The sequence below is a fragment of the Pseudopipra pipra genome, chromosome 1 (assembly GCF_036250125.1).
Source record: "Pseudopipra pipra isolate bDixPip1 chromosome 1, bDixPip1.hap1, whole genome shotgun sequence".
In the NCBI taxonomy this organism is placed as follows: Eukaryota; Metazoa; Chordata; class Aves; order Passeriformes; family Pipridae; genus Pseudopipra; species Pseudopipra pipra.
The window spans coordinates 127,922,538-127,947,510 of record NC_087549.1 but is presented as its reverse complement, the minus strand read 5'-3'; the positions used below and the strand labels follow the sequence as shown (position 1 = coordinate 127,947,510).

At 37.1% G+C, this 24,973-nt stretch overlaps 1 protein-coding gene across 1 annotated transcript in view; it reads right to left on the bottom strand.

The window, feature by feature from the left end:
- Window positions 1-24,973, bottom strand: part of THSD7A (thrombospondin type 1 domain containing 7A) — a 234,630-nt gene that overhangs the window by 187,434 nt on the left and 22,223 nt on the right. The window contains exon 2 of the mRNA XM_064676429.1: window positions 13,416-13,944. Coding sequence (XP_064532499.1) covers window positions 13,416-13,575 — 160 coding nt within the window. The 5' untranslated portion in view covers window positions 13,576-13,944. The remainder of the gene's footprint in view (window positions 1-13,415; window positions 13,945-24,973) is intronic.

Here is a 24,973-nt window from a genome sequence, read left to right as displayed (position 1 = left end):
TTTTACAGTACAGCCCATAGCATTCTCCTGCAGTTCCCTACAAAGATGTTCAAGTAGAACACAGAAAACAACCTGAATTTCCTAGTTTTATGGTTCAGGTACCCAAACTACTCCCAAGGTATTGACATTCATATATCAAGTCGAAATAGGGAGAGCCATGAGTCATTCATCCACGTCAAGTTAAAGACTACAAATCTACCTTGCATGATCTGTCCCTTTATCACTCTCCCTCCTCTTCCTTTCATTATCTCCTGTATGACACCAAACTTGTCTTACAGGAATGAGTCAGTCTTTCCAATGTTGCCATCTAAAAAGCAATCCTGACTGAATGTCATTTAGTATTGCAAAATACTAAAAAAAAAAAAAAGAGAGGAGAGAAAAAAAAAAAGAAAAATAGCAAGCTTAGCAACAGTGAAGCTGGAATTTCTGAAAAGCATATTAAAAAAATACATTTCTCTTACTAGATGTGACCACAAATTCAAGCTGTGTCACTGTTTTAGTCAGGAAGAAGACAACTTAGATATCCTATTATTATGTTTATTTTGAAGTAGTGCCATTGGAACCATACAGCATTGTTCAACAGCGTCTTCAGACCATCACACACATATCACACATGCAAGAGTGCACACACAGCTACATGTATTGTTGGAAATATTGCATGAAAATAACTTCAGATAGATTGATTAGAAAAGCCACACTAGTTTAAAAATGTCCGTATCTGTTCACACAGAAATTTTCACCTTCTCTCAGCCCCCCTGGGTTTTCAATCTCACAATCTATATTAAACTTTTTATTTCAACAGGAAACAAAGCTGCTGGTTGCTTGCCCCATGCTTTTGATGTTTGTATTCTCCACTCACGTTAACTTCTTTCTTCCCATCTTTCAAGTGTCCTGGTCTCTTCCAGTACATCCATTTTTGCTTGCATATGGCAAGAACTACATGTCTGCTAAAGGGTTGGTTTCCTGGGTACTGCCTGATAACTGTATCAAAAAATCACAACACTCAAATTTTCTTCTGTTTTGTTTTTGCACGGATCAACAGCAAGCTATACTCACAGAAATGTCCCTTTACAGATGAGCAAACAGATTCCCAGTGTCACCACTGCAAATAACTTGCAAGGCTGAGACTTGATTCAAGATCTAGACACTTTACTACCTTATAACACAAATTTTGCAAATAAAGTTTATGCTCCTGGTTGCAAGATGTAGCAGTCTTACTGTTATGACTTTTTCCCCTCTTCCTCCACTTCTTAGTCTAATCCAGGAATTATTTTGACTGAAAACCACAAGAAAAATCAAGTGAAGCAGAATAATATGGGACAAAATTCATCACAATGTACACTTGACTAAACCACCAGTAGTAAACTGCAAAACAAGCAAAATTTTACATAACACAAGTGATCTTTTAGGATAATCAAGCACATTCATAGCAAATTCAAAACAAGAGTTTAGCTACTCACAAATAGAAGGGATGACTACCAAATCTGTGAATGTGGAAACACTAAGTAAGATTTAAAAACATTCCTCTTACTACTGAAGACATCTGCTCCCAACTATGCATTTTGGAACTATTACATGGACAATCTGCTTTCCAAGGTTCTTCATAACACTGTTTTACTGTGAAAATAACTTTCTATTCCACTATCCTCTAGTATAGCACCTTGATATCAGCTATTTGAACCGCTTTTGGCACTAGGCATTATTTGAGTGTTCTTTTAGAATGTTAATAATTTATCTTCATATCTTTTTAAAAGCATCTTTAACAAGTCTTAATTATGTTGTTTTATATTAAGCTGTGGTACATAGGAACACCAGCAAATAAAGAGAATTCAATTGTGCTAGGCACTGTACAAACACAAGCCATTATAAAACAATCTCTCTCTGTTCTACTCTTTATTTCTCTAATGGCTTGGTGGTAAAACAGCTATTCCCCAGCACACATAAGCAGAGTTATATTATTGGTCACTGATATAAACATTTCATTTTGCATAATACAGGAGGTAGAATGTAATAACATCTCTCATTAAGAAATTTCTCACTGGGTTAGCAGATGTCATCAATCTTTAAAATATTTAGGTATGTCTCATTACATCAGAAACCATTTCCAATAAATATCCTAAAATTCACTTTATGTAATACAATCAGACTACACAAAACAGTCACATCATCTCTTTCCCTCTCAAAATACCTATGGAAAACTCTTAGAGGTATTTGGACACTTGAAAGCTTGCTTTCTAGCAACACTATTCACAAGGGATCACACAAGAAACCTCCACTCGAGCCAGTCAATAAGGGTTGCATCTAATGGCACTCCTCCCCTAAATTCATGTAAATACACCAAAACTTCCTTCTCTATTCCACAGCCATAAAACCACCAAAACAATCTCAGCAATGCTCAAAAAATACAGAAAGCAAATTAAAAAAAAAAGAAAACAGCTACTGTGGTCTACTGACAATTTCGAGCAATGTCAGCCGCACCAAAAATCACAGTGCTAATCAATGCTGAGAACGTGCTGACTGCTACAGTAAACATCTGCTGGAGTTTGTATGAAATTCCAGACACTGGTAAGTTTAACACTGAAAACCATTCATATGAAAGTGATAAACAACAGGATTTGTAGGGCAGAATAATTTGTGCTAGTGGTAGCAAAACTGATTACATGAATTTTTGTTTGATTAAGTTTTAATATCCATACAAACCAGTTATTTTAATTGTGATTATTTAGGAAAACTTTTACCCAGTAATATGGTTTCTTAGGGTTTCTGTATGTTTCTCTCTTTTAATTCTTCCATTATTTTAGTAACTCCATATATTTTTTTTCTGTCTCACTAGACAGAAACAGACATAAAAACAAAGAAGAATCCATAAATAAAATCCAAGTCAATGCTATTGCTGCCTCCCACTGGAGGCTCTGTCAGACCATTGCCTTCTCTGAGGTGCTACACAAAGCCACTGGATTTTCAACTTCTGTTATTGAGAATTTAAACATATCTCTACCCACCTAAGGAGCCCACCACTTTTTTTCAGCTTCACTAATCTAAGAAAAAGAAACATATTTTGACTGGACATACATCCAGAAAAAGGATCTCTCAGCCCTGTTACAAGGAGAAGACTTGTTTGTGGACAGACCACAGAAGAATACAAGAAAAATAAAAAGACACAAATAATGAAGTTGTGAATGGAGGGCATAACCTTCAATAAACAGGATAAATATGTGCATTGTCCTTTACCCCAGAAATTACTTTCTCACAATACAAAGTTTAATGAACAATTTATTTATACATGGCAAATTTTACCTCAAAATATAGATTACTATTTGTCTTTGATAATACTATACTTTATATTATGGGAATTGGGCTTTCTATTAAATCTGGAGTTATTGTGTTAAAAGAGACATACTTCTATTATTTGAACAACTGAGTCAATGGGCAGGATAAAAGACCACATCAACATCCAGTGGAATAGGAAAGTGTAAAGTTAAACCCTGGTCTACGAGGTATCAAAAAAATTGAATTAATCCAACACTGGAGTAGCCAGCCTGCAGAACAAATCAACCCCTAACTTTTGAGGTATTCTCTTGTTCCAGCATTCCTATGAGCTGGGGGATTCAGCTGATCTAGTTAGCATAAGCACTCCAGGGCACTTGCTGAAAACAATCCAGACATTCTCTGCTACCAGTACAACATGATCAACTACCATTTTCCACTTCTCTGACAGCTTCAAAATGCTATCCTACAAGTGAAATCAACCATTATTCCAGCGTATAGTACTTGTTTATCTTAACTAAAGGGTTATAATATCAGCCACACTTTTTTTCTATTTTCCTATTTCAAATATGGCAAAGTACCTACATAAGAAAAAGAATTTCAGCAGCACAACATTTTTCTCCAAACATCTAAATATTTACTTTGATTTTGTTAAATAGGGACAGATTACTAAACAACATTTATAAATAATTACCTTAAAGCAGCCATTTTCTGCATCTCTGCCAAATTTTTTGCCAGGCTGCACTACAAACCTTTTGAATTTATCAAAGACTTAACACATGCTTTGCAAAATTTCTCTTGAATAAAAAATCTGAAAGGATATTTTTTTTAAATGAGGGCGAAGAGCAACAGTGATGAACATGCCTAATGAAAATGAATATTTCCTTATTCAAGTCATAGATAGATAAGACCCATTTGACTACATAAAAGTCAGATTTAACTGGGAGACAGACAGCAAACAGTGTGGTTGCTTAGATGCACGTTACTGAATGCAATGAAAGTGATAAATTGTAATTAATATGAATTTATGCAGGGCATATGTAACCAACACTTAATCACATTCCATCCTGGAGGATTATTTATATTTAATAGTAATGTCTGTTTAGCACACTTTGCTTGAATAATTTTTATTTTTTGAAAAGGGGACAAAATGCAGTTTCTACTAATATTCTTTTTATCTTGTTCTGTAACCAACAACCAGAGAAGTAAAGAGATGAATCCTCAAAAACACCTTTTACATTGACAGTTTGAAAATCTTGACTTACCTCTCTCCTCAAGGATGCATAGATACCATGCCATACCTAGGGCTTTATTTTCCCTTGAAGAGGTCCTCATTGCCCTCTTTCATCATCATATGTGAATTCCCTTCTTGACAGTTAGGCCTCAAGATAAAACATCTTTTTCTCATTTAGCATTTTCCTTAGGCCTTCACATCTAATCCTCCTCTTCAGATAATTTCTTCACAATCTCTTTAAAATCAGGAGTTTCCTCATTACTGACACAGGCTTATCTGTCTCTGGTCTCAAGTTGTGATTACTGCAAAAAGTCCTTACTCTGGTTTTGAAAAAAAGTAACAATAAAATATTGAAAAAAATGAGGAATTTTCAGCTGTGCGACGGAACAGCTTCAACAAACCAGCTGACAGAGCCCTTGAAAGGTAAGCACTTTAATCAGAGGTCTGATTAGCTAATTTTTTCTTTCTCCCTCTTCCCTTCTGATAATTCCTGTTACTGTGTACTTAGATACACCTTGAAATGCCTGCTGGACTGCCAGTCCTAGGAGGGATTTTTTTCCTCCTCAGGCATTAATATGAAATAGGAACAGTCAGTGTGGTGAAAATAAGGATGGTCCTAGAGTCATACAAAGGGAAAATAAAATAAAATTCAGTGATTTTATGTTTTTTAGCCACCAAAGGTGTTAGAAGAGGAATTTCAGAAGTGTTGAAAACCCTTCTCTCTCTAATTCCACTTGTGGCACCAAACTATTTTTAAAATAGATTTGGGTCTCAGAATGTAAAACCTGACAAGGATATAATGGTGCAGATGTTGTGTTTGTTTTTCTCTGTGGGTAAGTGGGAAACTGAGAGGTTAAAAATCAGGGGAGTGTTGAGACCCAAGTTCATATCAAGCAGTGAAGAAACATGATTTGGTTACAAGATCCGACAGCAACAGCAAAACCTTTGTTTATAGGCTACTGAGGTGAAGTAGAAGGCCCTTGTGCAGTCCTCTTCACAAGGCAGTGGAACTAGGAAAAATCACATGCTGCTGCCTAAAAATGCTCAGAAACTGATTAAGGAGAACTCTTGGATTGCAGAGCTTGCAACACCCATCCAGTCCCACTGGAAACCACTTGGCACACTGACTTCACTCAAGGCCTCCACTACCCCAAGGGTACCTGTGATCTTATGTTGCCTACATCCATATCACTGCCTTTCCTCTGATTCTCAACTGCATCAAAGGTTGAACAAGGTATCATCTAAGGACCAATTCTCACATAGTGAGACTGAACATAAGCATGAAAACATAGAAACTTAATTGGTTTCTTCAGGAAACAGTGACTTTTTTTTCCCATTTTAATTTTAAAAGGACACTTACCCACAGAAAGCCTATTTCAAGTTCTACCTTTGTTAAAAAGAAGGGGAAAACGTTCTACTGAAATTGTTATACATAAGACCAAGTCTTGGTATTACACAATTGCACATAGCTCAAATAATTCTGCAGAGGCTGCACCAAGCTATACTATCTGGGATCTGATTAGTAGTCCTTAAATCAGATACTGCTGGCAAAAGTATTACCCCCTGGATTTTTTCTCATGGCTTTTTTCAATCCAGAGATATCAATCCAGTGCTGCATCTTGCATCTGAAAAGAGTAATGTGCGCTACTTCAAGGTGTTGGAAGATGAAATTTTAGTGTGATCTTGCTGATTTTGTGCAGCTCTTCAGTAATTATGTTAGTAACTGCAAGAAGGCATTACACCCAAAACTGACAGCACATTACAGATGACCATGTCGGTTATTTAAGAAAAACAAATGAAATCCAGGGTAGAAAAAAATAAAGGAGAGTTCTCATGTGGCAAGAAATGTTTATGCTTAGTCAGTTGTGTATAGAAATGGTGTATATATATGTCCTGCATGATGAAATGACAGACCAAGAAAAACATGCATCTTCTTGTTTTGAAAGAGTGAAAACTGTATAGCAGTCTTTATTTAGGAATCAGCAGTCATCACATTGTTTGCTGCAAAACTTACAGATACATCAACATCTTAGCCCACAGTGGGCAGTATAAACAAGACTATAAACTGTCTTTGAATATAAAAATCACAAAATCACAGAAGGGGTCAGATTGAAGGATATCACAATGGGTCACCTGGTCTAACTTCCCTAATTCAGCAGTGTCATCTAGAGCACATTGAACAGTATTGTGTACAGACTGTTCTTGAATATTCCCAGCAAGGGAGACTCCACAACCTCTCTGGGCCATCCATTCCAGTATGTGGTCTCTCACACAGTGAAGAAGTTCTTCCTCATATTCAGGTAGAACTTCCTGTGCATCAGTTTCTGCCTGTTGCCTCTCATATTATTACTTGGCAACACTGAGAAGAACCTGGCTCCATCCTCTTCACAACTTTCCTTCAGATATTTATAGACATTGATGAGGTCTCCTCTCAGTCATCTCTTCTCAAGACTGACTCCCTCAGCCTTTCCTCCTAAGAGATGCTCCAGTCCCTTAATCACCTTTGTTGCCCTCTGCTGCACCCCCTCCAGGAGCTCTATGTCTCTCTTGTACTGACAAGCCCAGAACTGAACACAGTATTCCAGTTGCAGCCTCACTAGGGCTGAGTGGAGGGGCAGGATCACCTCCTTCAACCTGCTGGCAACACTCTTCCTAGTGCACTCCAGGATATCATTGGTCTTCTTGGCCACAAGGGCACACTGTTGTGTCATGGACATCTTCTTTTCCACTAGGACCCGCAAGTCCTTCTCCACAGAGCTACTTTCCAGCAGGTCGGTCCCCAGCCTGTCCTGGTGCCCGGGGTTATCCCTCCCCACGTGCAAGACCCTGCATTTGCCTTTGTTGAATTTTAGACAGTTCTTCTCTGCCCAACTCTCCAACCTGTCAAGGTCCTTCCGAAGGGCTGCACAGCGTTGTGTTGTCAGAGAACTTGCTGAAGAGGCATCCACCCCTTCATCCATGTCATTGATGAACAAGTTCAACAATACTGGGCCCAAGTATTGGGGGACACCACAAATGACAGGCCTCCAACTAGGCCCTGTGTCACTACAATCTGCCTTTCAGCCAGTGCTCAATCCACCTTACTGTCCACTCATCCAGTCCACACTTCCAGAGTTTGCCTATGAGGATGCTGTAATAGACAATGTTGAAAGCTTTGCTGAAGTTGAGGTAGACAATATCCACTGCTGTCCCTTTGTCCATCCAGGTAGTTGTTTCATTGTAGAAGGCAATCAGGTTGGTCAAACATGATTTACTTTTAGTGAAGCCATGCTGACTCTCCTTATCACTTTCTTGTCATCCATGTGGATAGACATGCCTACAGAATGACATGCTCCATCACATTCCCAGGGACTGAGGTGAGGCTGACTGGCAGGTAGTTCCCTGGGTCCTCCTTCTTGCCCTTTTTGAAGACTGGGGTGACATTTGCTTTCACCAGTCTTGAGGCACTTCTCTTGATCACCATAACTGTTCAAAGATGATCATGAGCAGCCCAGCTATGGTATCTGCCAGCTCTCTAAACACTCATGGATGTAATCTGTCAGGGCCAACAGACTTGTGGATGTCAAGTTTGACTAGCTGTTCTCTAACCCAATCCTTCTTGACCAAGGGAGATTCTTCCTTCCAACATTCCTTTACCCTGGTCTCTTGGGTCAGAGATTCCTGAGGGCTGGTCTCCTCAGTGAAGACCAATGTAAAGAAGGCATTCAGTAAATATACCTTCTTTGCATGCTCTTTTACCAGGGTCCCCCCTCCGTTTAGTAACAGGCCCATATTATCCTTTGTTTTCTTTTTGTTATTTTGATGTATTGGAAAAAACCTTCTTGTTGTCCTTCACATCCTTGACCAGATTTAATTCCAGATGGGCCTTGGCCTTCCTTGTCTCATTTTTACTTACTCTGAAAATCTCTCTATATTCATTCAAAGTAGCCTGACCCTGCATCCATCTCTTCTGTGTTTCCTCTTACACTTGCAAAATGACAGGAGTTCTTTCTTCATTCATGCAGGTCTCTTGCCCCCTGTGCCCAATACCCTGCTCATTGGGTGGTATCATTCCTGAGTCTGGAGGAAGTGATCCTTGAATATCAACCAACTCTCTTGGACCTCTCTGCCTGCAGGGCCTGTTCCCCTAGGATACTTCTAAGAAGATCCCTGAAGAAGCTGAAGTCAGATCGCAATCTTACTTGCTGCCCTGTTTCCTTCTCACCTCATACTGAATTCCACAACCTCATGGTCACTACAGCCAAACCTTCAGATAGCCAATGAGGCTATGATAGTTTGTTAGCAGGTCAAGCAGCACACCATTCTTTGTGGAATCCTCCACTACCTGTGACAGAAGGTTGTTATCAATGCTTTCCAGGAATCTCCTGGACTATTTGTGCTTTGCTGTGTTGCTTCTCCAGCACATGTCAGGGTAGTTAAAGTCCTCCACAAGAACCAATGCCCATTGAGGCTGCTACTAGCTGCCTGTAGAAGGCCCTATCAACTTCCTCCTGATCAGGTGGCCTGTAGGAAATATCCACAACAGTGTCACCCTTACTAGTCAGTCCCTTTATCCTAAACCATAAGCTCTTGATTTGCTTGTCATCCATCCCAAGACAGAGCTTGATACATGCCAAGTGTTGCCTCACATAAAGGGCAACTCCACCACCGTGCCTTCCTGGTCTGTTTCTCCTAAACAGTGTGTAGTCCTTCAGGACAGCATTCCAGTCATGTGACCTATCCCACTACACACTACACCACTGTAACTGCACTGAGATCAAAACCCTGTGACTGCACACAGATCTCTAGTTCCTCCATACTCTGTGCTTTGGTGTACAGGCACTTTATAGAAGTATTTGATTGCATCAATATCCCAGTAGGGGTCCAAAGGGACGACCCATAGTCCTGTCTTGTAATTATGTCTTTGGCTGCTTGTGCTTGCTTGAGGTATTCCCTCTTTAAGCTTCCTTTTGCTACTAGAGTGGTCACTACAGTTCTCCCCTTCCCACACCTTATCTCTGTCGAGCCTGGCCCTGTTCCCATCCCCCTTCAAATCTAATTTAAAGCTCTCTCAACAAGTCCTGCCAACTCCTGAGCTAAGATTCTTTTTCCAACTTTGAGACAGGTGGACTCCATTTTCTTCCAGCAGGCTTGGTGTTGTATAAACTGAACCATGATCAAAAAACCCAACATCACTCTAAAAATAAAACAAACTGGACAATAAAATTTAACAAAAGTTAACACATGTGGATTTTTCTGAGTTGTGGCACATAGATATATCCCTTTTTTTTTTTGTGCATACATAGAAACAATTCAATAATATTCAGTAAAATTCAAAAGAAAATCGTAATGGTTAAGGTAGAATAGGAACAAAATTTAAAACATCTCAGGAACTCACAGAAAGTCAATGTAGCAGTGTAGAACCTGAATCAAGCAACTATTCATTGCAAATTAAATCAATAGAATCAGAGAAGGCAATTACTGATGAACAAAACAGGTAATTAAAAATCTTTTTGGACTTGAAAAGTTTAACATTTGGCAGTATCTATCTCACATCAATGGAATCACCAGCCCTCAGTACCACAGCTTCTCTTCCATGAGTTGCTAAAAGCTGCTGTTCTCTAGCACATATCATCAAGCAGACATACATCATGACCCAACTCTGGGAATCTAGCTGTTTCATAACTTTGCTTTAGTTTATGTCAAAAAAAGATGACTTTCCCAGTGACCACACAAAATGAACCAGTTGTGTATTTGTAACTGAATAAATTGCATACACCAGGTCTGCATGGTATGGAATGAGAATGTTTCGTGAGAAACCTAGTTTAAACACTAGTAACTATGATCAACTATGTTCATCTAAATGCCATTCAAAACTCTGAAGGTCCATAAAACACACCAGAACAGCAAATACCCATTCTCTCAAGAGATCAAAAAAAGTTACAAAAGCCAAAACTTCAAAGCAGTTGCAGTTGGAGAAGTAAAAATGACATAGTGATGGCATCCATATCACAGGATGGTGGTCATTAGAAGGGACTTCTGGAGATAAGTTTTAGTTCAATCTCCCTGCTCAAAGCAGATTGTTCACAACATTGTCCATGCTGAATCAAAGATAACTGAGAACCCAAAAGGTTAAACTGAGTATTGCAAAAACCTCAGATTTTTATGGTAGTACACAGGAGGATGCCAGTAAACAGGAAGTCATGACCCCCGAGAGATTTTCATAGGCTGGAAGCAAACACTTCAAATTTAAATCAGAAGAACACTCCTCCCCTCCACCCAACACAACAAAAAATCCCCCCAAACTGCATAAACAAAACACCAACCCCTAAAAAAAAAAAGCCAAACCAAACAATCAAAAAACAAAAACCAGACAAACAACAACTCACACACACACACTATTATTCTATAGGAGAAAGAATGCCTCAATTCAAACCTTACAACCATTGCAGATTATTGTCAAGGGCATCCTTAAGAAAACACAGTGCAGTAAACCAGTATAGAAGACATGGAATAGCATACAGCAAGGCATTATTTCAAAAATCTTTAGAAATAAAAAATCAGATGGCTGCAAGTCATAAACAGCACTTACAAAAGCTGAAGACAGACTAAATTCAATAAAAAAAAGCATGGTTCTCAAAAAAATGGACATAACTGGTCCCAAAAGGCATATAATGAAGCTGACTTCCTAGACAAAGTCTCAGCTACACATTCCCCTACTCTGTCTCCCTCACAGAAGGAGAAGCAAAATACCATCTGAATTGCATGAGTTCACTACTGTTCAGTTTTATTATCGCTTCTGATACTTTAGCTGAACTTTATAAATCCTATACTAGATATCCCTTCAGATCACTGACCAGCAATTCTCCCAGTTCACTTTCTAGATCCTCCCACAGGAGGAGGAGGAAAACAAAAAATTCAATAAACAGCTAAGAAAAAGAGTGCAAAAATTTAATTTAAGCCAAACAGAGATGCACTGCCTTATTCACAGCATCTTACCATTCATCATTTGAAAAGAGCCACTTTTGTTTTTCATGACTTGTTATTCATCATGTTATCATCAAATTGCTGATGTTATGCCTGAAGTATTTCCTATTGCAGGCAAAACAGAGGAGAGAGTTCACAGAAGAAAAGCTGAAGGGAAGAACTAGCTCTTCACCAGGCAAAGTAATTAGATCATACCTGTTCTACACAAAAGTTTCTTAAGAGCAGTCTTTACCAGGAAGGGAGAAAAGGGGTAGAAGACAAAAGCCAGCTCAGTTTCCTTCTTGCTGGTTTAACTGAGAAGACTTCAGAGCACGTGTACTATGTGCAAAGTAAGTGGACAGCAAAGTAAGTCCACAGCAAATTGACAGCACATGTTCTTAAGTAGTAGTTAACTAGAAATATTATTATCCTCAACCTTTTAACATTTTTAAATACAATTCTTTAAATTGTTAAATGGAGACATAATAAAATGCTGGAGAGTTTATTCTACTGATGCCTAGCAACTCAGGGTAAATGTAAAATGCTGTATGAAAATGCTATATTATTACTGTGCATGTATTTCATCTCTTTTTAAGCGTGTGCTGAACATTTACAAATCTGTAATGGAAATGGAAATGATGTTTTTAATTTTTCAATGGTTCAAAAGTAAAAAAAGGGTCACTGTCATTGTATAACCCATCTTTCAGTCAGAAGTGAAAGTTGCAAAGCATTTTGCCTTCCTCAGATTTCTCTTTCTGGTGTTATTGGAAAGCTTGTCTTCTTGTTTAAATGAATTTCCTTTTAATCTCCTCCCTGAGCTGCTGGATAGATGGAGCCTCTTAAAAAATTCAGGATATCACTGTAATTGTAAATTGATCTGCTTCTGTGGCAGAAGGCTGAGTCCCTCCATCCAGGAAAGAGACTGTCTTCTTGAAGTTGTTTTTCAGACAAATTATTAATTTGCACTTTCTCTTGCTATTATATTATCCTTTAATGGAAAAGCAGTTTTTAAACAAAACTACCACTTTTTGGATTGTTTTATTCCTGGCAACATACAGGGAAGAAAGACAACTGAAAAAGAAATATTTCCTGGCTTGAATTTTTTAAATTTCCTAAAGGAGAGTTTGACTCTACTTATATAGGAACTAAAACTGTATCAAGACAACTGAAATGCACATATTCATCACTGCTTAAGTCCTGAATTAATGTAATATATTAATAGACACAGGAAAATTCCCCACAGATTTTTAATGCAGAGTTAAGGCTGAAACACTGTTATGACTATGCAATCCTTAAAACAGACACGTAACTCATTAGGATCAAAGTAGAGGAAATTATCCATCTACTGTGGTGCTGAATCCACATAGCCTATTTGCCTTTGGCTCTTTGGTTATGAGATCTGGCATCACTTGGATTATTTCACCTAATCCATCATTAGCTTTCACGTGTCCTATATACTGTGCAACAAACCTAAATTTAACAAACCCAACTCCCCATCAATTACCACACTGAATATATTACATGTCAGCACAGGGCACAAAGATTAGACATGCTGAATTACACCTTTCTTTGTGAAAAGTCAATATTTTTAGAGCACTGTTAATGATGCTGACTCCAATTGTAATAAACGTTCCTTCCTATTGTGGACAGGCACTAATACTCTGACCTTTATGTAAAAGACAGAGCTACTACACAAAATGAAAAACCTCAGAAGACACAGAAAAGACATGAGAGATCCCAGAAACAGTGCTACAGAGTCACTAATGTGTGTTTTTTTAATTGCAATATTTGCTTGGATGGTGGAATCCTGTAAGATGACCTATTTTTTTTCCCCCTATAATCCTACCAGTAAGCATTAGTAATTTAGATTAACTTTCTCCCTCCACATAAACAAAGCACACAAAAAGGTTATTACTTACAACAAAAACTAAATACACTGCTGTTGTGTTATCACAGCATCCTTACTTACCGGTCTTCCACAAATACACTGATGAAGTTTGAAATTCACTTTGTGCACGAGCGTCCCAGATTCCCAGCAGCAGAAGCATGAGAACTCCCACGCACCGGGCTGGCACGGCAAAAACCCCTGGACCACGGCAGAAAGGAGCGCTCCCCTCACTCAACCCCATGCCTCCAGCAGCCTGCTGCTGCCTCCAAAACCCGCAGCACGACCACGAAACCTTCTTCAAATAATACTCCCCTCTTCAGAATTTCTTCATGGGGAGAAAGGGATTGGAAACCTCTCTTCTGCTATTGTGCATGGCAGTTGAAAAGGAAAAACTGTTTAACACCAGGGAACAATAGAGTCCTCCTCGCTTGCTCTTGCTGCTGCGGCGGCGGCGGCTACTCCTGCTTGTATGGTTGCTGCTCCACGCTCTTCCATTCAGCGGTTATAGCACTTTTCCATCAGCTAAAAGCGAGACAGCTGTCCGCAGGGGGCTCCAGCTGACTGAGCAGGTTATCTTGCTCTGGGAGGCAGCAGCAGTCATTTACACCAGCTGGAGAGAGTGAGAGACAGAGAGAAACAGGGATGAGGAGAAACACAAATATCCCAGTGCTGTAATCTCAGCGCAGAGAGTGACTGCAAAAGGCTGGCTTCCCAGACACGTCTCTCCCTGGAATATCCCAAATGATACACATTAAGAAGAAAAGAAGAAATCATCATCAGACATGTTTCAGAAACACAAGTCATTCAACCAGAACAGATATAAACAGAGCAATATATAATAATTAGGAGAGCATCAGACGTTTATCCTGATAACAACATGTATGCTGCATTAACTGTTCTGTAAACAACAAAAAAAATAAGTGATTACACATGCATAAAACAGACAATTAAGACCTTACAAAGGAAAATGGAAGAAAATATAGGAAAATAAACAAACAAAAAAACCCACATTACATTGTCTTGCATCTTTATCAAATCTGTTTCAGGTAATGACATATAGCTATTTGTTATGGGGACAGATGAATATATGTATATGATAGTGTGTATGTATGTGTAAGCATAGCACCCCTGTGGTAGATGAAGCGTGCATATAATATATAATGCAAGATAACATCCTTTCCTATCCAGTAAGTATGTACACATATATACATGCATAAATGTCAACTGTGTAATTTAAAATAATTTGAAGATCAAGTTATCAATCATTTTACATATGAAAGTATTCAGGATACATTAGGCTGTCAAGATGATACAAAAACGTGGAGAGAGAAAAAGCTTTTTAAATAGGGATCTTTATCTCTCCCGCCCACTACACAGTGAACAGATGCAACAACAAGCCTAAAGATTGGGCTTCTAACATCTATACACAAGGAAGCAAATGAAGAATTTTCAAGAAAACCTATATCATATTCAAAAAGTTACATTAAAAATGCAAACAAAAATACACAGTATGAACACAGGACCCAGAGCTGAAAAATGATGGAGCCATTGTTGTTTAAAGAAGAAACCCTCACTCAACCTCTCTTGGGACGCCTGTCATTTTGCACAACCTTCTCAGATTCAGCCTTTTCACATGCATTAGACTAAAATCAGTCGTGATCAAATAATTCCCAAGTCCTTGCCTGTTTAAATATTCTGACATCAGAGCAAATTAGCAATGTTGAAGGTTGCAAATTCGTCTTTGTTTACTTTCCACTCTGTTACGCCTCTAAGAGGGAATTAAAGGCTCAGGGAGCTCTAGCACCATGAGGCTGTGATTAAGAGAGATAAGCAAGTGTGGATTACTGTTCCTCAGCTGTTGAAAAACAGGCAACAATCAGGAGATTATAGGTTGATAAGGGATACACAGAAAGCCATGATCTTAACAAATTTATAGCATCCTGATGCAGAACTTTACCCTCAGCTAAAGCACTTCAGAAAATAAATTTTATTCACTTATCCTACATCGTGCTGTATTCACTTTAGAAAGCATGGATCCCCCTTCAGCCTGTGCTTTGTCGAACTAGACAAAACACTGTTTTAAATCAAAATTCTCTCTCAGTTTATTGATTTATAGCAATTTTACACGTAAATTTGGGGTTAATCACACGCACATTATTTAACATGCTATGTAGAGGGACTTGAGAATATTTAACCTAATAAAAACAATGCCAGATTCATAATTTATGAAAAATAGGATTAAGACTAAGGGCTTAAAGAAGTTTTAAGAACATTGGGAAATCTATGGCAATAGCTGTATTGACTCGCATAGTTAAAATAAAACATAGCTTACACATTCCTTTGAAAAATTAAGAGTAAAAATATTTTAGCCAGAGCTATGCATCAGAGGAAAAGTCAAGTTTATACAGTGACCAGGGGAAAAGGCACCCTTTTTGGAGTTATTAAATACAATGGATTCTACCTAGAATTTTTTATGAATGTATAAAGAAAGCCTCTGAGAATATTTCGTACGTGACTCAGATCATCTGGAAACATCATCAGGGAACAGATCATCCATGTAGTTGGCACAATGAATCAAAGTGGGTTTTGACAGCAGAACAAAGCAGTATCATGAGAGAGGGTAAACACACATACACAAACACTCAAATATTTTCTTATATTTATGCAATTATAGGACCGCATACTTTAAAATCACTAAAACAGAGATTATTAAAATAAAATATTTTCACATTACTTTTTATGGGTTTACCATTTTTTTGGTCAAAAAATCAATGAACTATGAGAGAACAATTTCATCTTTTTTGTTGTAAGATGCTATGATGAATTTAGAACTGTTCAGAAATATGTTACAGAGACAAAACAGAAAGAATATTAATAATGCAAATGTATCTGTGTGTCTGGAATAAAAAAGAAAAGGATTTCTGAAGAGCTGTTTTTTCTGGTTTTTGCAAACACTAGATCACTTATGTAGTACGTACGCTATTACTCAGGACAGGAAAAGGCTGGTGATACCACAGGCCAAAGAGTAGGCTGATGCCTGAAGACAGAGACCAACACCAACCTCACCAACCTAACTGCAGGGGTTGGACTTTGGACACAAGAGGGAATATATCCTGACTGTAAGCATCCGCTGCTGTCAGCACGGCTTACCCGGAATGCTTTGTTAGAGTTTTCCACCCCAGTGTATCCAATGTGCTCCTACCCTCTTCCTATTTGCTACTGGAGTTCCCTCCAGTTAACAGTGCAACCAATATTTCCAGTCCACTGGCAACCCATCTTATAATATATACTTAACAATCATAATGAATCAGTTTTTTATGGCTTAGACATTCCCAAAGAAATGGTTAAGTGCTTTTGAGAAGAAACCTCTAGACAAAGCATAGAAATAAACTACAATCGACATTGGTATCCATATCACAAACTTAATATTGTCAGTGTTGTCCCTTAGAGCACCAACATATGAGCCTTGGCAGACTTTTATTCAGATACAATTATTTCTTTAGATGTAGATGTGGCACTTAGGGACATTGTTTAGTGGTGGACTTGGCAGAGTTAGGTCAATGACTGAACTCAATGATCTTAAAGTTCTTTTCCAAAGTAAATGATTGTATTATTTTATTTGAGGTACAGCAGCTACATGAAGTCTGTAAACTGCTCCAACAAATGACTGATAACTCAGCACCTTTCATTTTCTTGAAAAAAATACAACTAACCTCAAAGACCTTTGTGAAAATGAGGCAGAGTTAACTCTGAAATATTGGAATTACTTTGTTCATATCTCCAAGCATTAAACAGCTAAAGGATGACAAAACAAACATGCCATACCTTTTTTTTATTGGAAATAGAAATGATAACAAGATATATATTTCAAATAGAATCACCCTGCTGGTATTCCTCTGCTACCGGGAAGTCCCTTGTCTTTATGAAATGCCATGAATAAAAACTTCAGGTTCATATTAATCTGACATTCTGATGATGTATTTCTACACATATTAAGGTCAAAGAGCATGCAGAGAGTATAAAATATATAGGGCACACTTGTTTCTGGGGTAAACAATACAAATCGAAGAGCTGCATCCAGCATCACTTCCATTCACCTTCAATTTCAGACTCTGGTTGAGCTAGAAATCTTTAGAAAAGTTTCAACCATTTCTCTAGATCTATAGAAGATGTTTTATGGACTCTACAGTTGTACCCCACAAAACCATCTGTTCTGCATGAGTACTAGGATACCACAAAAAACCCACCCAAATGAAAAATATTTTATTTCTTGTGTAGAAAAGTCAAAATCCCCTCCATCTGAACTCTGTTCATTTTATCTCCAAGACTTTTCCCCCTCTCTTAAGTGCAAAAATGACAAATGCTGCCAGAGGCAAATAAGACACCTATCTTCTAGACATCTAACTCTACAGTTATAATGAGTTTACTACAACCAATGACTACTGGATAATACAGTACCACATATTTCTGAAAAGCACTCTAAATTTGTAACATGCTGATACGGTTCAGTCACCATATTAGGATGCCCTTGGATATATCCCCTTCATGGGATGCAGTGGTATGGCTGCACCCCTAACTTTTAAAGAAGTTAGGAAGGTGTAGCATGTTCCCCTACATGCATGTTTGCCTTGCAACATCCATGATCTAAATAATTCATGTAACAGCTAAAAAAAGCTTTTATTCTCTTCATTCCCTGGCATAAACTCATGGGCTAGAAATTCTATCTCTGCATTTTGTAAGAGCCTGACATCCGTGCAGATATTTTACTACAGTTGCAGGTATATTGTAATAATTGCCTTGAGATGGGAACTGCAAGAATTTTATTAGATATTGAGAACTTCAGGATGGAATAGGCTGTACAGTGCTCTTCTAGGCTTTGCTGCAGATCATTAAGTACTATTTACCAGACTAAGTAACAGTCTCTTATTTTACTTCATATCAGTGCTAGAGAGCCAAGCCAGGGAAGCCACAAAAAATATCCTAAACATGAAAAATCTGGAAAAAAATATTAATATCTTTGTTTTTCAAAATCCAGCAGCTCCAGTGTTTAAGTCAATTTAAAAATTAAATGTGCTGTGCAAAACTTGCAGCTGAAAAAAGTTATTATTTAGGGATCCTAAACATATGGCCTCTAGGTGTCACACTCAACCATGTCATAGTCATGGATTTCTCTTATCCTTTAATAGCAGGCAAGAGACCCTGATTTTGTCCTTTCATTATAACACATCCTCTTTTTAAACTTGCAATATCTAAAACAAAAAACCAAAGCCAACCCAGCCTCTTTCATACAAATAGTATAATTTTTTATGGTTTTCCCAGAGCAAATGCTTTTGCAAATATTAGAGATATCACAACGCTTGTTTGTTAAATTTGTATCGTTCTTTTAGATCATGGAATTGGAGAACAAATTAGGAATTTTGAGAGTTATGTGTGTGAGCTGCAGAGAAGTAAAGCATTGCATGTATAAAATTACTGGAGTATGTTAATAATGTACACTTAAACTCTTCAGTATTTCCTGATGACTTCAAAAAATTTGCAACAAGAAAAAGTCTAGTTCTGACTTTACAAATGCTTTCCTTTTGTTAAGGTAACTTAGCAATTCTTGGACTGATTTATCTTTTTTTAAGGTTTTCTTTTAATTGTTTGATTATACTGGTGGGAGGGGGAGGTGGGGAAAGCAGTGTTTGTTTGGTTTTTAATCTAATTTAAATCTAGATCTTTTCCTAGCCTTAGCCATTTTTTCATTGGTATGGTGTGGGTTTTTCAGTTACAAAAAAAAAAAAAGTGTTGGTTTTTTTTTTAACCTGGTTGTTGTATTTTTTTTTTTTTAGATCCCTTTGGTAGGTAACAAAATCAACATCCTTGGCACGGAACATTCTTTGAAAGAAAGCATTTGTAGGGAGGGCACACTAAAGTATGGCCAGGAAGTATGTCTAGAACAGCTTGGTGAGAGATCAAGCTAGAGGAATTCAAGTAAGAAATCAATGAATTTATCAAGGAGGGCACCTAGCTTTGGATCAAGGTACATGATGAAAGAGTGTATTTACCATCTTTGTTTTCAAGAAAAATGTTAGTTTTAACTTGATGATTTAACTGAGGAAAGGCTACTGGGCTAAACAGATCAATGCCTTTGTGAAATGCAGTGGCCCAAGAGCTGCAGAAGGCCAGATTAAATTAGATAATTCTACTATCTGGCTTTAAACTCTGTGAATAAATTTTGTCATTTCTGCCCAGATTATATTGGTTTTAATACCAACTACATGAAACAGAACCTATTCAAAGATCAGAACTGGCTGCAAAGATCAAAACTTTCTCCATGACTTTTTCTATGTTAATTTAAAAAAAAAAATGTTTATGAGTAAAATAGTGAATTTTTCACTTTTGGTAATCTCTGCTTCAGGAAAGAAACTTGAACTTTTCTTCTGCTGTTCATGTAGATCAGTGTGCTCTTCTTATCATAACCTCCAAAAAGAAGTCTGCACAAACTAGAACCTCTTCTATAATTGTGATACCAGTATGCACTTGCTTACAGAGTGCTAAGGGGGAAAAAAAATAAGATTGGGAACAAAAGTGAGCATGGGACATAAAGCTAACCTCTAAGTTAGTAGGACAGAAAACTTGGGAAAGAGCAAGTGATAAAAAGAGCCAAGAAAACAGGGCGAAATCAGAATAAGAAACCTAAGTGGAGAAAAAAAATACTGGGAGGAAATAGTGAAAACCCGAATTTGTGTGGGTGTGCTATATACTGTTTAGTCTCATAATGCATTTGGCATTGATCTACAGTTTGTGTACCTATGTGATTAAGACTTCACAGGCAATGGAGCTTTTTTAATCCAACTTTAGTAACCTCAGTTTCAGAAAGCCCAACACAGACTTCATTAATGGACAAAACAAACAAACCCAATTGACCATAATTGCCATTTAGAACCAGTTTTCTAACTCCAAGCCCTTTATACTAGACTTTCCAACAGACAAACAAAACACAGGATTTTAATGGGACTTTCCAAGTCAACTCTGTTCCTCCGATGTGTGCATGTACTTTTGAAATTTGTATTCCTAAAACCAATGGGAACAGCTAGCCCCTATGCCCAGCATGAACTTATACTGAAAATAAATGTTTATCCAAGTAATATCCACACTGGAGAAAAACAGTGATTAAAACTTATAGTTGTACATGCAAATAAGTAGAATTATTCACAGGACCTGAAAGGCAGGCAGGGAGATGTCACAGACGAAATGGAGAGGTATGTATTAAAATCCCTGACAAGGGGAACAGAAAGAGAATGGTATAAACAAAGAAAATCAGTGCCCATTATTGCCTTTGAAAATCCTCTCCAGGGAGAGCTTAGTAATTTGCACATACCAAATCACCTTAAACAAAAGCCACCTTCAGTCAATTTTAAGCCTTTTCCTTATTAAAATCCTATTGATTGATCATTCTTCATCTAAATGTCTGACAAGCCAATTTCCATTTTCAAGGAGGGAAATGTTGCTCTTCTTTTTCAGGTTATAAATCACTCAAACATTCTGTTATCAACTCTTAAAATAGTTAAGTAATAGAAATTAATAAGAAAATTAAACAAGGCTGCTCTCTTTTGTGAGTTGTTGTTTCATTAGTGCAGGTTTTTCTAACTTGACCAATACATTTAGTGGTTTCCAGAAATCGACAGACTCATTAGCAGTGACAAACACAATATAGGTGGAAATAGCTTTTAATAATTTGTTAACCTCTTAAGAGTCCTAACTTAGCTAGCCAAAAGTATAGCTCTGTGTTTTGTGCTGGCTTCAAGAGTTCAATAAACAAGAGGAGTATAACTTCAGGAAACTGATAATCAATCTCACACCATTCTGACGTGGGGTAAGATGAGGTTAGATTTAAACCATTCTAAGTTAACAATCAAGGTTCAATTTTGATTTGATAACTAACTAAGCCCCAATCCCATTATATCATTAATAATAATATTTTGCAAAATCTTAGGTTATGAAAAAAGTTGGAGCACAGAAGATAATATCTCGAAATAAAACCTTCACTTTCCAATTTTTATATAAAAGCTTCACAAGTGTGTTCCATCTGTTATACTTTCATTACATGGTAGATGCTTTACTGGAAGGTAGAGGCAAATCTGTTCCTACTGATCAATTATTGAAAATTACAGGTCACTCGTTGAAGTCAACTCTGGAGCAAACTAAAATGCAAAAAGTAAATCTAAATAAGGAAGGCAACAAAGTCAACAAATTCTAAGCAGATATTAATGAAAGCAGGTTATCATTTCAAACCACAAAGACCAGTTTCAAAACACTGAGCTGTATTAACTAAACCTCCCATTCTCCCACGTGCTGACTTTTCTTCCTCTTCTGCTGCCGCACCACCATCCTCTCCTACATTCCGTCACACCGATATTTCTGTGGCAAAAAGCAAGCAAGTAACCAAATCTATGCACCAGGACAGTTGACATCACAACCACATATAACTGGATTTTCTGCATGCAGATGACAATGCATCAAATGCATTCTGTGTGCTGCCGAAAAATGAGCTCTGAATTATCAGCATTAACATTAAAATTAGAGCCTCACTAGAGGGATCAAGCCAAGCTTAAGGTGATGTGACACTTCAGGGTAGCAAAAAGATTCATTAAATTTGCACCACTGATCTTCTGTAGTGACAAAAGACAATATTGTCAGTTTTCTCCAATTGCTATTATATTTGTATATCTGAAAATAGGATAAAAAGATTACCCAATTAACTGTTAGTGGGAGCTCTGGTAATCCTACAGGTTTTTCCCGTGAGGTTCAAAACTAACCACAGTCTAAATAATTGACAGTTGCATCTACACAATCTCTGCAGAATATATGACAACTTACTTTGATATTCTGCTCACTGAAGGAAGAAATGGTGTGGAGGAGATTAAAACAAGAAGTTTTCTCAGTGACTGAATTATTATTGAAATACTACAGAAACTTGCAAAGCAGTTGTCTTTAGATCATCTCTGAGTTCAGTTGTAATCATCCAGCTAAATGAGAGCATGATTTCCCTGGGACAAGGAAATTTAATTTACACAAATGGAGTGTAGAGCACTGAAAAAATGAAGCATGACTTTGAAACAACAATGACAACATTTGAATGATGCCGAGTTCAGGTAAAAAACAACCTGAGTTTAGGTAAAGAGATGAATATGATTTATTAGTGCAAAAAAAAAGGCACGTCATGCATAAAGCAAAAGTCAAACTTCACATAAGAACCTGTTTCCTAGATGTATCAATAGGATAAAAATAATTTATGATTCTTTCACATATTAACATTATGCTAACACAATTTATGTCAGCTTGAATTCTCTTTGCACCCATATACAAATACAGATACAACACATAACTTCAGTTGTCTGGTTGATGTATTGATGCCTGAATAGGTGGTTACTCTTCTGAGATACCCCACACAGTGAAAAGAAAATGGTAATTTTTGTAATATGTTGCTAAAATACTCTCACCACTAGGTCCAAATCCATCCAGTGCCGGTAGACATTTCTACGTATGCTCCAACAGTAATGTCTCCATCACACAGATTGACTCAGAGGTATTTTCAATGCTTCAATGTTTACAAAAGCTATTTTTAGTATATAAGTATATAGTATTTTTCTTTATATCAACTATAAAACCAAATAATTTTACATGAAGAAAGATGAAGACAAAAAATATATTCTGCTTCCTCCCAAAGCTACTAGAAAACCATTATAAGCAACCTTCTTTAGAGACCTTGGAGGATAACTTCATGTTAAATCCCCAGATCATTTTAGTTCTTTCTTCTTACAGATATACAGGCAGAACTATAACATATGTAGAAGTCTGCCCATATCTGATAACTGTACATGATCTTATCTAAAGGAGCTTAAGTATCATATGGGCTTTGAATACCCCCCAAATACTAAAACTTGCTGAATAGCAGGACACATATCTTAGGCTCAAGTAGGGTGCCATTCAATAAATCCAATAAACTCCTGTAAAGTTACAGTGTTGCCATAGCAAAGTACTATCCTGACAGGACTCAGAAAAGAACTCCATTATGTCAAACACTTCAAACGTCCATATGCCTACACCAAATCACCTCTCTCTGTCAATAACCGGTTGACTGGTAGTCAACAAAATACTTGCTTGATTTCCAACCTTGTGACTCAATTTTTTTTTTTAATATAAAACCTAACTACATTGAGTTATTTGACTACAATGATCTCTGATAAAAATTATTCTTGATTTGCAGATAGGCAGTTTGGCAGGGCTTCTTCTAAGCTCCCAAGACAGCTTTCATATCTGAATGGACTGGTGAAGTACAATGAAGGTCCCCTGCTTCTGCTATTTTCTTTAGCCAGGATAGAATAACTTCTTTCCACCAAACATTAGGAAAGTCCGAAGGAGATCATCTATCACAGAGAGAGATTTTTGTAGTGCTGTCTTGGTAAGAAATTCTACAGAAAAAAAATAACTGAAATATAAATGGGGGATAGCATTTTCATTACATTCACGTGTTTGGTACATAATTCAGAAACCCAGTCTCTTTTTTTTCCATTTGAAAAAAAATAATTGCAGTAATTCTCTTTAGTGTTTCATATTCTGTTTCAGATTCCCATCCTTATGCTACCCTACAATTTCAAGTAGTGATCTTCATATGATCTCATAATGAAACAGTCACAAATGAGTTCCTTTGGCTTTGTATAATGGAGTACAGAAGACTGTATTCATTTGATTTGAGAATGGATCATTAGCCACTGTATTCTTAAACCATTTAAGAGAAAGAATTTGAAATCAAACAATAAATAAACCTAATGCATACCTCTAAGCAGAAAGTAATTAAAATAGATAGTAAACATTTCTTTTATTGTTTGTTTTTCCCCCTAAATTATGATTTTTGCAACAGTTCTTTAAATGGCTTTCACTTTAACTGCATTGCAAAAATGAGATCATATTCATTGTATGCTCTTCATTAACTCAACTGATGGTGTTTTAATTTTTACAACATGCAAAGTCTGATGTTCATTTTGCAATTTGACATAGCTAGTGTGTGCTGAGAATAATTAGCTTCAGTATGGCAGAACAAATGATTTCTTTGCAAAGCAAACACTGTTTTTTAACACAGATTATTGGAAAACTTTCAAGGTACTTCTTGTCTTACACAAAACCAATACTTTCATTTTTAATTAACTTTTTTGTGTCCTGTTCTTCCCTAATGAACTAATAATCCACATTCTATCTGATGGCAAATATTAAGAAAAGATGAAAAATGACACTTGGCACAAGTGTTATGTCTGCTAAACTGAAACACATTGGATTATAAACAATAAATGCAGTTTAAAAGACTAAGGACTAACCAGAGAGGAAACAGCAAGGAATTTCATTACAACTTACCAATTCACTACAATTTTATTACAAATTATTAAACTATGAAGATACTTTGCCTAAGACTTCCCATAAAAAGCCAAACATCACACCTATAATTCGGTGAATGTACTATCTTATGAACATATGTAGGTGTCATATAAATGAAGTTGAACAGTTAGAATCTTCCACAAAATTGTTCTACTCATCTATTTTCAGAATTACAACATGGTATCCATGATGTGACATCTGGAACTATGCACTTATGTTAAAAC